Source organism: Coturnix japonica, chromosome 14 (assembly GCF_001577835.2).
Source record: "Coturnix japonica isolate 7356 chromosome 14, Coturnix japonica 2.1, whole genome shotgun sequence".
NCBI classification, from domain to species: domain Eukaryota; kingdom Metazoa; phylum Chordata; class Aves; order Galliformes; family Phasianidae; genus Coturnix; species Coturnix japonica.
In genome coordinates this window covers 7,464,899-7,477,869 of record NC_029529.1, presented here as the reverse complement: position 1 = coordinate 7,477,869, position 12,971 = coordinate 7,464,899, and the positions used below count along the sequence as shown (strand labels likewise).

Genomic DNA, 12,971 nt, shown 5'->3' with positions numbered 1-12,971 from the left:
ACTTTTAATTCAATAATAAAGTAAACAGGTCTTACTTCAAAATTTCTGGGCCTGTAAACATCAAGAGATCATGTGCTGCTTTAAACAGGAAGCTCATGAGAAAATACGGTCCAAAAGTTTTGTATAACACTTTGGATAAAGATGCCTCAGAGCTCCTCTGAGATGGTTTTATAATCAAAGCTTCAGCCTCCTCTGTCACTTCACCATTGGAGTCACTTGATTTTTGTTGCTTCTTGGAAGAGTATAACATGTTCGGCGACTGCCTGAAATAAGAATTAAAACATACTGAAGGTACACAATGCAACCTTTATATAAGTATAAAGCCAAATGCAAAAAGTATACGTATGAGACATTTATTTCAACTGGGCCATTTAGCTTCTGATCCTAGCCAACTCACTGGCCTGTGCCTCTTGCATCATTCTTCATTTTAGCAACAGCAAGTGTCCCAGTGGTTGTTCACCACAATTCTTAATAGTATAACTAGGTTTTATTGCCTGTCAGCCACCTTTTTAATTACAGGCCATAGCTAGATGAACAGGCATTCAGAAATAGTCTTCCTCATATGGTTAGCTAACATTTGTGGTGAATATTTCCTACAGCAGCCTGGGGGAATGAGGAATAGGGCTGCAATCTGCATTAAACTCAAAAGAAAAAAGTGTTATTATTCTAGGATTCAGTATGTTGAACTTTCATCAAAATCAAGGCCTTGTTGTACCACAGGAGTTAAAAGTCTGCAGTCAGATTTATGCCAAGTCATCCCCAATGAGCTGAATGCATCTATTCCACACATCTGGGTTATGTCAAACTACGTACTACCAAACTTCTGAGGACAAGCTATAGGTAAAAATACACTATGGAAACAAGCAAGTACTCTTCCTTCAATGAAAAGGTACTTCTATTTGATGAAGTAAGAGAAGATGAAAGTAGAATGGAAACTGTAGGCATGCAGTCTTTCTAATTTTAGATATCTTGCTTAGGTGTTCAAGCTCCCTATATGGTCAAAGGAAAGAAAGAAGCTTCTCACTTTACACCCTGAACTGCCCTCCTCAGGCTTTACTAACTATAGAGGGAGCTCAAGCTCCTAAATTACATGGCTGAAAGTTGTAAGAAAACATTCCCTCCCAGGGGGATTAAATACTCCTATACATTAAAAATTACAATGATCAGCTTTAGATCATGAACAACTAATGCAAAACTCGGTGCCATTCCTCTTGAAAAAGAAACACAATCCAACTTGTTCCCTACCCTGTATGCATTTAAAGACAAATTTGAGCTTTGCAGAAACAGACTTAGTAATACATGACAAATACTTCCAAGCAAACGCCAAGTAACTTGAATTTTTGAATCTTTACATCTCCAAGGAACCATCATATCCTTTACCACACTCACCTATCCTAGACCCTGGATGGTCTCCCTACTATGGCAATACAGAGAAACCATGCTGGTAGGATCCAAGCACCAGTATGCTTTACCTTCCCTAGTATTCTCCATCAGGTGCATCCACACAGTAATTTCGTTCTTCTCAGCATTTCAGAAATACACAGAGAATCAATAAATACTTTAACAAATTGGTTCTTGACCAACTAGTTTTCATTTCTTAATGAAAACAACTAGTTGCCATTTCTTAATGAAAGCTTTATCAGTAATCGGATAACTAACTTACCTCTTGGTCTTTGCCCATTCTTTTGCCCAGTTTCTTGCCAAACCTGGCACTATCTGCTCAGATGTGTCCTCTTTGTTTAATGACCATAAATCCTTAGCTTCCAGAGGTCTTCGATGACCCTGAATCATCAACCTGCGTACCACATATTTGAGAATATAAGTTTTATGCATACCATAAGACAGTGGTGCTTACATTCAGCCCCAAAACAGAGCCAGCTCTTCATGAAAACGCAGGTGAGAATTGTTACCTGTAGCAACACAGGTCCAGATGTTAAGGTAGAAATTAAGGACCAGATAAATACAGGTAAGGGTCTACTAGAGAACTCCTAATCAAGGAGAAGCTTGTTGACGATGCCTTCTTGCTTCAGCTACAAGAAGCATGTTGCTTGCAGGTTTTTGTACTGATGGGAGAACTTAAACCACCTGGATGGCTCTGGGAATACAACACAGCAATCCAGGAGAGCATTAATGATAACTTCCTAATCCAGGTATAAGACAGATCAGCCAGAGGTGAAGCATGACTGAACCTGATGCTCACCAGTGAAGATCATGAAAGAGGCTAAGACTGGAGCCAGCCTGGGCTGTAGTGTCCACACCCTGGCTGAGCTTGTGATCTAATGAAATATGGGCCTGGCAGAACCATGAACTTCAGGAGATCAAAATTCCTGATGTTTAAGGAATTCCTGGATAAGATCCCCTGGAAAGTTGTCTTCAGGAACAAAGAAATGGAGAAGAACTGGCATCTCCTTAGGGACGTCTTTCTGAGAGCACAAGAGAGCTCTCTATCCCCCAGTACATGAAATCAAGCAAGGGAGGCAGGAGGCCAGCATGGCTAAGCAAGGACCTGATGCTCAAACTGAGGGTAAAGAAGGAAATGCACAGACAGTGGAATCAAGAAAGTGAGGCCTGGGAAGAGTGAAGGGATGTCACTCAGACAAGTAAAACTGAGATCAGGAAATCCAAGGCACAGATGGAACTGAACCTGGCAAAAGAAGTGAAAAGTAATAAGGGATTCTACAGCATGATTAGGAAGAAGAAAAAAAAAAAAAAAGAAAAAAAAAAGTTGAAAAATACATCAATTTAATCTGTTTAAAGAACAGACAGACAAAATAGCCAAAATAAGCACTACATGATTACTGCTAAATTAACTGAGAAAGCAAGATTCTAAGATACCATGCAATTCTAACTGATGCTTTGTGTATCATGTTGGACTTACCCAGTGATCCACCAGAATGTGATTCTTGACAGGAAAGATGCACTGAACTCTGGACACGGTTTCTAAAGGAGAGAAAAAGAAATCAACCCACATATAAATATAACAGCAACAGAGACATCAGAAACAACCAGAAAGGAGACTTTCCTTTCCAAAATATTATTTGTCATTTATGCTGTTAAGAATTTGTTTAAAACAAACAAATAATAAACAAAAAACAGGGAAGTCTAGCTTCATGGATGTCACAGAAATAGAAGTGCACCCTATCAATAAGGCATAAATAGTCTATGGAATATTATAAAACAGCATAGGCTTATCAATATTAATACAAGGAATGTTATCCTGAAAGCACAAATGTGTTATTTGGTTACAGTTAGCATTACTAAAGAAAAGCTCAACTGCACTGTTCTGGTACATAAGGGTTAAGATTCCATCAAAACAAACACACAAGTAATAACTGAAAAGCAAAACAAAGAGAAACCAAATATCAATTTAAACAAAACAAACAAAATTTACTACACAAATTCCACTGGAAACTCTTGTTCGCTGCCCTGAACACTGCCTACACAATGCTAAAAACAGCCATTCCTTTGGCACACAATCCACTGTGATTTTAATCAACAATAATTAGAGTAACTTGTATTTTCATCTATAAAACTCACCAAACATCAATATAGTACCACAATTAAAATAGGAAAACCTAGATTTTCCCCAAGATTTGCATTTTTCAACTCATGTTTGTACAAGTTGGCTTCCCCATTAATCTCTGTATTGAAGATACAGAATAGAATGAATACAACAACGTAAGAAATCTGGAGTAACTTAATGTAAAAATAAATATAAAGCAAAACACAAAACCTGTTGTTTGCTTCCTATAGACATCAGCACCTACACATTCTAACTTTCACTGTTATCTTTTGGCTTAAGTACATTAGTGGTAAGATTTTATTCAAGACTAATGAACATTTCATTGTGGAAAAGTTTGGCAGAAGAAGAATCAAATTAAGAATGAGTAATTGTTTTTTCTTTTCCCTTCTATCATAATATTGAACAAACACAACACTTATCAAAAGTTAAAACTGAAAGTCTGCCTTCTTTCCTAGAGACACTCCTAGAAGAACTCAGAAAACAAAAACAAATAACTGTTTTCAAAGCACCACGTAACGACTAATCATGATCAAAGGTTTTAATATTTCAATAATAAATCCAGTCATATATGTTTTTTACCCCCAGCTGAGATGCAAAGAACCCAAAGGCTCAACAGTACACTCTTCTCCAGGCACATATACACAGACTACATTGCCTACCAGTGGCAACATACCATATCACTTAGAATTTCACCTACAATAGTCAGCATAGACTTCACACTTACAGGATCATTTACTGCCTCAGAAAACAAAGGCGGTTTTTCTGGAAAACAACATAGTATGAGCTGTACAAGTAACAGGATGAAGTAGGTGCAGAAAGTGACGTAACGAAACACATCCACTTCAGTGTCCTGCAAAGAAAGGTAATTTTGCAATTAAAGGGCTGAGGGATTTCCTTAAAACATTTCAACATAAAAGAGATCATGACAGTAAACTCTGCAAACCACATAAATATTATACTAGCACCCCACCCCTGCAAATTAAAGTCAACATCTGTTTTGGTAAAGGGAAGGTAAAAACAGAGGAGAAGGTGAAGCTTATCACATATGGAACCTCACAGCTTTCTGTTTTCACTCAGTCAGTGCCACAAACATGCAAGCATAAACTTCTGTCATGAAGTGCTCCTTAACACTTGTGTTGTATCAACACAACGTGCCTCAATTTGACATCAAAGTATTCTGCAGAAGAGCAAGGCACTTATGCGTTGGATGGAATGGAGTTTCCAAAGAAAAATGGTAAGCGTAAATCAAATAATAATGGTTAATAACAACAATAATAATCGGAGCAGTAATATTTACATCACAATTTGTGATGGGACAGATACATAGAGCACACTCCTGAGAAATCAAAGTATAAGGAGGGAGGAACACAGATAAAAGAGAAAACCCACTCACAACAACCAGACAAAAATTAGCTGCAAGTTCTCAAAATTCTCAAAATATGGTTTAAGGGTTTCCAGAAGGAAAAGTGATATGTTGTTTGCAGGCAGCTCTATAATTAATCTGCCATTTGAAGTGTACTCAAGCAGAGAGAAGCCCTCTCTGGAGCGGCTAGCAGAATTTTCTTGGCAACTGTCACTGTAGTAAGATCACTGTGAATTTCTTTAACGTTTCAAAACCTGAAAAACAAGGCCATTAAGTCTTTGCTTGTTTTATTTTCATAACCTAAGGAATGAAAGCACATTGAATGGATCATTAACTGACTTGACTGGCGTAATTAGCAAGCAACTACTTTATTACTGCAGTTTTCAAGATTATTTTCAACAGAATGAGGCTAGAAACCACTTACTGTATTTAAGGCAAGCATAATTTTGGATCTAAAAATTACTGTGGCACATAGCACTGAGATGAGCCAGAAAATCATCATCACGCCTGAAGACTGTACTCCTTTCATTCTTTCATGTTGTATCAAAAACGTGGCAAGCAACTGTTGGCAAACAAGATAAACATATTTGTAATAGAAGTTTTAAAACAACACATTACACATACTCAAAGTAGAATGCATTCATTCAGCATTTCATGTCCAATTTAGTCCAGGTTTTTATTCTCTCCCAAAACATACCAGGTGTAATCAGGTGTAATCACCACCATTCTAAGCCCTGATAAATGTAAGATAACTGCTAATAAACAACAGGGTATTTCCCTTGAAGCTGACATTGCAGATACTATAGAGAAGGAAGACAATGCTTAGCAAGGGTACAAAGAGGTTGAAAGTGACACCTGTGTGCCTTGTGTGACACTGTAAGACACCACACCATCAAACCTAAAAGGCACTAAATGCCCCACACAGGAAAGTTTGTAAAAAGTTGATAACAGCTTCAAAAAACTTTTTGAAGTTCATTGAAACTTGTGTTTTCTGGATTCCATTAGTCCTCCCGACTTGATTTTTCCACCCTAAGCCTAAATCAAGTTACTAAGTAAAGAATAGCTCAAGCCTACTAAAATAAAGCAGGATAACTAGCACTGGCTTGCATGTTGACACGTAACACACCAAACAAAGCTAGGACAGTTTTTGTTTTGCACGTTACTGCTTAAGCCTTTGGGTCACCAAAGGATGTAACAGAAGAACTTACCATTGTGATACCCAGCACAGTAGGGCTAATGAGAAAAAATGGAGCTCGAAAAATATTTCTTTCCCAGAAAGAGTAGAAAAGGTCTGCCCAGCAGACTATCCACAGTATTAAGCCCAAAGCCTGCAATACAAAAGTGTGTTTTATACATGAGTTCACACAGATCAGGCAGCACAACAGAACACTACATGCAATAGGCTAATGGAAGAGAAGCCACAATGAGATCACCTCTTTTGGACAACCCTTCTAAGCAACAACACGCATGGAAGAATAATTTGATTTTACCTACTAAATCCCACTAACATGAAAAAAGTTTGTGAACTTTCTGTACCATACATTTGAGTTGCCTCAAAACTGTCTGCTCTAGCTGGCCTTAGAAATGACTTTGTTTTCTTGATAGATCAGTTTAAGAAAGCAAGAGAAAAACACAACACTCAGAAATCAAGCATAAGTAAATTACAGTTGAACTGTGCACACTGGTAGAAATTGATGTTCAACAAAAAACAGTTGCGCTACATCTAAAAATAAATAATCAAAATTGAATCAAGAGAACCAGAATCACAGAATGGTTACGGTTGGAAGGGACCTCTGGAGGTCATTGGGTTCCACCCAACCAGACTAACGAACTGAACGATTTGAAGGAGTCACATACCGTTTTGGCTTTGTTGAGGACTGACATTTGGATGTAACCCCTGTCATGATAACGAAGATATAGAAAGTACACTGGGAAGCAGACCCACAGGTAAATACAAGGGACCCAGACCAAGACTGTGTTCTGAAAGCACTGGGTGAAGTCTGGATTTTCTGTGTGCCATGTTAGATTCCAATCCTGGGGAGAAGAAAAAAACAAAAACAAAAAAAACCAACAGTTAAGCAAAAGCAGAACTCAGTATTAAAAAGAGAAAAAAAAGAAAAAATATGGCCATCTTATTCTGTAGTCTATTGTGTGCTTATTTGTACTTAGACTAGCTCTGTACTGAGACACATCTATACACATACAAATAACCAAATGTAGTTGTGGAAGTATTATCTGGCACACATTAGGAGTGAACAGAACGAGATAACGTCACTGCTTGTAGAACAGCCTCACAAATCCAAAGTTGTACACAGCAAATCCACTTGTGAGCTGCTGGTAATTCATAAGAACAGCACGCAGAAAGAAGCATCAGGCTCACCTCTGGAGCATATTTACCACCCAGCAACAATAAGATGTACATCAGTACAATTAATCACTTCCCTACTTCTCTCAACAAAGAAAAACCTCCATACGGTCAAAGCAAAACTGGCTTAAAGTAATGACAATGTGACCACTGTTCCCATTACTGGTACAAGGGCATGATGGCAGACTAAGCAGTAAATCTATCCTTGACGCTGTATTTATTATTGGCATCTTCCAGTAGTGCAGTACTCACCAGGCAAAGCGCACCTTACAGGCCCCTGTTTAGAAGCAAAGCATCCAAGACAAGGAGACACGTGCCCAGGGGCTCTTTAACTACAGTGCCCTTTACAGCATTTTTTCAGACAGCTGCATAGCTTGCAACTGCACCAAGCAGCAGCACCACTGCTGGGGCTTAACAGCAGTAATCTCCCTCATCAGTAAGAGCCTGAGCACGTCACAAAAACAAATGCTACTATCTACATTTTACAGATGAGGAAACAGAGCCAAAAGGAACCGTGGCGCCTGCTCGCTTTGTTCCAATGTCAAAGATGGAAACATCTCAGCACTCAGAATCACCGCACTCATCTTTATTTGTTCCCAACTGGATAAACACTATTAAAACAGAGGAAAACAGAACTAAAGAGAAAAAGAAGATATCAAATGCAATGTTTTCAAGTAGGTTTTCCTTTAACTGCAGCCATTTTCTATGAAGGTGATCATGTCTACCCTTTTTTCCTCCCTTCATAAACATATTTTGGAAACAGAAACAAAAATATTTTCCTTCTCTATCTTCCTCCTGTTTTCTGTCAGAATCTGGGACTTCCTTCTTGGCTGGATACAACAGACAACATACACAGCTGTTATTTTTCCCCTGCAATCTTTTCATTTCATATCATTCCTTTCAGTTAAAAAAGATCAAAAAAACCCCACTGATCTCTAACCTAAATACAGAAATGCAGCCAGTTCCCAGAAATTAACAGTGGTGAAACATAAAAACACCCAACTATGTTTTAGTTTGCGGGCACATAAGCCATTCGTGCAAGGGCTGCAGCTGTAAAGGCTGTGGCTGAGTCACAAGCTTATTAAGTTCCCCAGCTGCAAACCATCATTAGAAATTTCAGCTGAGTCATCCTTACTTTTCACCACCGCACGAACCATTTTTCAGCTTCCTAAATCCCGTCTGCTCGGCATAATAGCCAAGAAAAAAAGTCTCATGACTCTACAAGAACAGTTTGCAATTCACAAATTGACACAGTTAATAAGATTATACAAGAGCACTGATCAGCTTTACAAAAAAAAAATAAAAAAAGAAAAAAGAAATGTGACATATTTATGTTGTAATATTGTTGCAGATTGACCAAGACGAGCTGAGGGCTTCTCTGAGGGCAGAGTGCACTGCCCATCTCCACACTGATATGTCAGGAGACACATCTGAAACAGACTCCCCAGGTCTGAACTGAGGTGTTCAGTGGGTAAAGTTAAGAAGGATTTCTCGACTTGTACTTGAGGGTCCACTTGTTCAGGTTTACACAGCAAGGTTCTGGCACAGCTGGGAAGCTGAAGGTGTGGCCTCTGTGAGAAAAGCCAAGAAGCTGCTGCAAGGCAGATAAGAGCCAGCCATAGTCGACTCTGGTCTGGAGACACACCACTGGCCAGAGCTGAGCAACTTGTGAGGCTGGTTGTGCCTCTGAAAGAGCAGATTTAAGTAAGGGAAATCTGCTGTCGACCAGCAGCTGGGTGAGAGCAGTGAAAGCAGTAGCCTTGCAGCCCCCAGGGTCCGAGCAGGAGGACAGGAGATGCTCCAGGCATGAAGCAGAAACTCCCCAAAAGCACAGGAGAGGCCTACAGTGGAGCATGCTGTCCCCATACAGCCCACGGGCACTGCACTGAGCAGATATATCCATGTGCAGTGAAGGAGGAGCTCAGGATGGAGCAGGAGGAACTGCCATCCATGGGAAGTGTGCTGGAGCAGTTCCTGAATGATGGGCCCCCCGTGGTACAGACCCACACTGGGGCAGTTCTAGAAGCCCACATGGGATCAGTCTGGGAAGGACAGCATCCATTGGAAGGGGAGAAGGACCCCATGCAGAGCAGGGCCTGATTAACCATGGAGGAGCAGCACCAAGTGTTCCAGACTGACCTCCATTCCCCTGTACTGCTCGGGGGAGGAGGTGGGATGGGCAGGGAGGCGGTTTTAATTCACTTTAGCCCGTTAGCAATAGGCGTACGTTACATTAATCTCCTTTACACTGAGCATGTTTTGCTCCTGACAGTGATTAGTAAGCGATCTCCCTGCCCTCACATATACCCACAAGCTTCTTTTCAAAGGAAAGACATACTCTAAATTCTGCATGGAGGACACCACAGCATTATGACATTCAATCCATGCTGGAAGGCACGTCACTCACATCATGAGACCGACATGTACACAGATTACAGCAGTCAGTTACAGGTACACGAGCCTCGACTAGTCCTGCCACCTCCCACTGCTGCTTCTCTCTTGTTTTACAAAAGCCAAGTTTACCAATTGTTTTTCTTCCAGCACAAGATAAAATTCTGTAAAAGATCAAAGTAGTAAAACCTTTGTATGTAGCATTTAATAGAACTTAATTAGCAAAAACGATGCTTTTCTGCGACTCAACTACTAGAAGTGATTTTAGCAAGCCCTATTCAAGCACTAAACTTTCATTTCTTACTGTTTTTCACTCTGATCAATCATCTAACGCTTCTATTTTAAAGAGAGCATCAGGTGACAGGGGTCCGAGTATGCATTAAAAGCTCTATGCAAACCAGCAGCCTCCTGCAATGCAGTAGGAGGGAGAAAAAAAAGCTGTTTAGTTCTACAGTTACTGTGTTGTATAATTTGGAAGCTACTTTACACTGAACCATGAGCTCAGGCTCTCACAGCAGAAGTCGCATAGAGATTCCTGCTGGTTTCTTGGTGGGTGCTGGGAGAGACCATCAGCTGCATGTTGTTCTCCATGAAACCCTCATCCCAGGTGTTGTGGTTTCATTGGTTGTTTTCTTTTGAAAATCCTTTGGCGAATTTAAAGTTTAGCAGAGGAGCAAATGGGTATTTTTGAAATCTTCTGACATATTGCTCAGTTTTCATTTTAGAAAGTTTTCATTTCCATCATGAGCACTGTGGCTGAAAAGAAACAATATCTGGCCACAAATGATTTGTGCCAAATAAAGTATTTTGTCCTATAGCACGGAATGGTTCCATGTTATATTTCAAGTGAAATCCTCCATCTCCAAGAAGAGTACAAAAACTGCTTGATGACCCCTGCAATCGCATGGATCTATTCAGAATTAAAACACTTATTTAACGGTGCATAATCCCAAGGAAAACAAAGTACAAGTTACATTAATTCCCATCTAGAATGTCAGGATCAGGCCAGTTAGTAGCACTGGCAATAGGGCTGTGAGATCAAGCTGTGACACAAAGGATCAGTTATTCAGCTGCTGCTGGGGGGAGGAGGAGGCCAGGCGAGCTGTGTGCCCCCAGCATGGCCGGCCTCAAGAGTGAAAGTTTGATGCTTGCCAGGACCCCGTGCCTGGCAGTCTCCCTCCTGGCAGCCAGGAAAGGCTGCTGCTAACTGAGCAGCCACCCACCTGTTCTCACATCAATAATCCTATTTGACCAACAGCACATTTTACAATTCTCATTAGCGGAAATACAGAGACCAACACTGCTCAGTTTCACGCCTGCTGTGCACAGGTGTGCAAGAGGTGCAGGCTGCCAGCCACAGTTAATATCACCTGTATGAACTATGCACACCTCATCCAAATTATCAGGACCAAGTACTGCTTGCACCAGTGGATCCTGTGCTTCTAGAATCAATTCCAGCTCTCCGCCTTCATTCGTTCATTCCCTCAGTTTCTTGTATCTACTAGAAAAGGTTTTAACATTAAGTTCTCAGCAGCAATGGCTTGCATCACATAGACCTGATTTACCAACGTAGTTCAAAAATAAGGCTTCCACCTTCCAGTCCTGGTGCCTGCGGCTCCTTCTTCAAATCTCAAAAAACAGCATTTCCTGTTGTTAACAATGAGATGAAATCCCTTGTAATATATAGCACAGCATCAGCTGAAACTATGCGTACAAAGGCAGAAAAACAGCACGGTTTGCCTTTGTTTCCCTTTAGGCTCAAAGAAGCAGCTGGTGCCAACAAGTTGCCAGAAAAGGGAACATTTGCACTTGTGGAATTTCCAAGCCAAAAAGCCTCTGGAACATGGCATTATTTCTGTGGGTTGGATAAACTTATCACAGATTTCATCAGAAGCAGCTGGCAGTTTAAAATACTTTTCTAGGTGCAATGATTCTTGTGTACCAGGAAACAGTATGCAACCGTGTGACAATAAATTATTGTCTACCAATGACAGCTTCAGAATCAAAAGGGCAGCATTTATCTATCTGTAAATTTTCGAAATGAAATCAATTTAATAGGATGCAGGAAAAGAAAGATAACCCTGTTAGCACCTCCTTGTTGTTGTTGTTTAATAAACTTTATCTGAAGCTCCCACCAGGCACAAACAGTGAGGGGGGGGGGGGAAAGGTAATGCATGGAATTCTAACTCTATTAAAAGTAAGGGAAAGGTCAGTCCCTGCCGACAGCTTTATAGAGAAGTGACCCACAATGACTCCAGTGCAACCCTGGTTAACCTCCTTCAGTCTGAGTATAGCACAGTGCTTCCCTGTAAACTGCACCGTGGCTGCTGGGAGCGGCACAACTTACCCCTGGGGTTTAAATCCTTTGAGCAACCTTGAGACAGTCACACTGAAATGACAGCCATAAAATGACAGACAATCTGTTATGGAAATTTCTATCTAAAACACAGCATCAGGTTCGTTTTCCTGTACCTCCCCTAAGCCGATCAACCCTGAATCAACAGAGGTAATAATAATTCCTGTGAGAGCAACCACCACCAAGACTCATTTTTCAGGCTTAAACGTGAGAGAGCCGACAAGTTGCATCTGGCTTTCATCAGTGGATGAAGCCACAACCGAGCAATGAGAGCCTGACAATTAGCTGCTAATTATAATAAAGGCACCATCTTGTGTAAAGGCTTTAACCTTCTGCTCCTCCTCTGTCGCAAATCCTGCCCACACGTGACCTTTTTAGGTCAGGAAATGCAGGTACTTTATGATCTGCGCACTCATTTCAATTCTTCACACGAAGGTTTTCAGTTGATCAAGTTGATTCCTTTATAATTTAAAGGGAAAACTTAAATTCACAACTTCGAACCAAGCTCACACCAGCACCACCCCCAGCTGCCTCCCTGCTCTGCCACAAACACTCTGAAGTACAATCCAACTACAACCAACTGCAGGCAGTAATTACTACAAGATACAACCTGTGCCTTCAAACAGCACTAAGGAAACCCGTGTAGAAATAATCAGTGTGAAGAAGGTTTGAAAACCAAGAAATCTTATTACTAACCTAAACTAGGTCCAAACTCTGCCTCCACTTAAGCACCAATCTCTTGTTTTCTGTAACTCAAGACTACACATCCCTGCAAGAACATCACTCTTTCTTCTCCCTGTTTTTCCAAATCATCAATTGTCTTTGTGAATAACTTAGACTTGTGTGTGTGATATGCATCTATCGCGCCGCTTTATGCTATTATATGTATTTAACTTCCTTATTCTTCTGTGCCTTTTGTTTACCACTAAGATATCAGCGACCTCCCACTCAGCTAAGCCTGGAAGAAGAAAAC

General features: G+C 40.5%; 1 protein-coding gene across 3 annotated transcripts in view; it reads right to left on the bottom strand.

The window, feature by feature from the left end:
* Positions 1-12,971, bottom strand: part of ABCC1 (ATP binding cassette subfamily C member 1) — a 38,502-nt gene that overhangs the window by 22,200 nt on the left and 3,331 nt on the right. For 2 of the 3 annotated variants that reach the window (XM_015876658.2, XM_015876659.2), the window contains exons 2-8: positions 6,744-6,920; positions 6,095-6,214; positions 5,311-5,448; positions 4,248-4,373; positions 2,879-2,940; positions 1,664-1,795; positions 36-263 (exon numbers count right to left, since the gene is read on the bottom strand). In XM_015876658.2, coding sequence (XP_015732144.1) covers positions 36-263; positions 1,664-1,795; positions 2,879-2,940; positions 4,248-4,373; positions 5,311-5,448; positions 6,095-6,214; positions 6,744-6,920 — 983 coding nt within the window. Of the gene's footprint in view, positions 1-35; positions 264-1,663; positions 1,796-2,878; positions 2,941-4,247; positions 4,374-5,310; positions 5,449-6,094; positions 6,215-6,743; positions 6,921-7,503; positions 7,629-12,971 lie in introns of those variants that run through there. The other variant, XM_015876660.1, reaches the window with a different exon arrangement.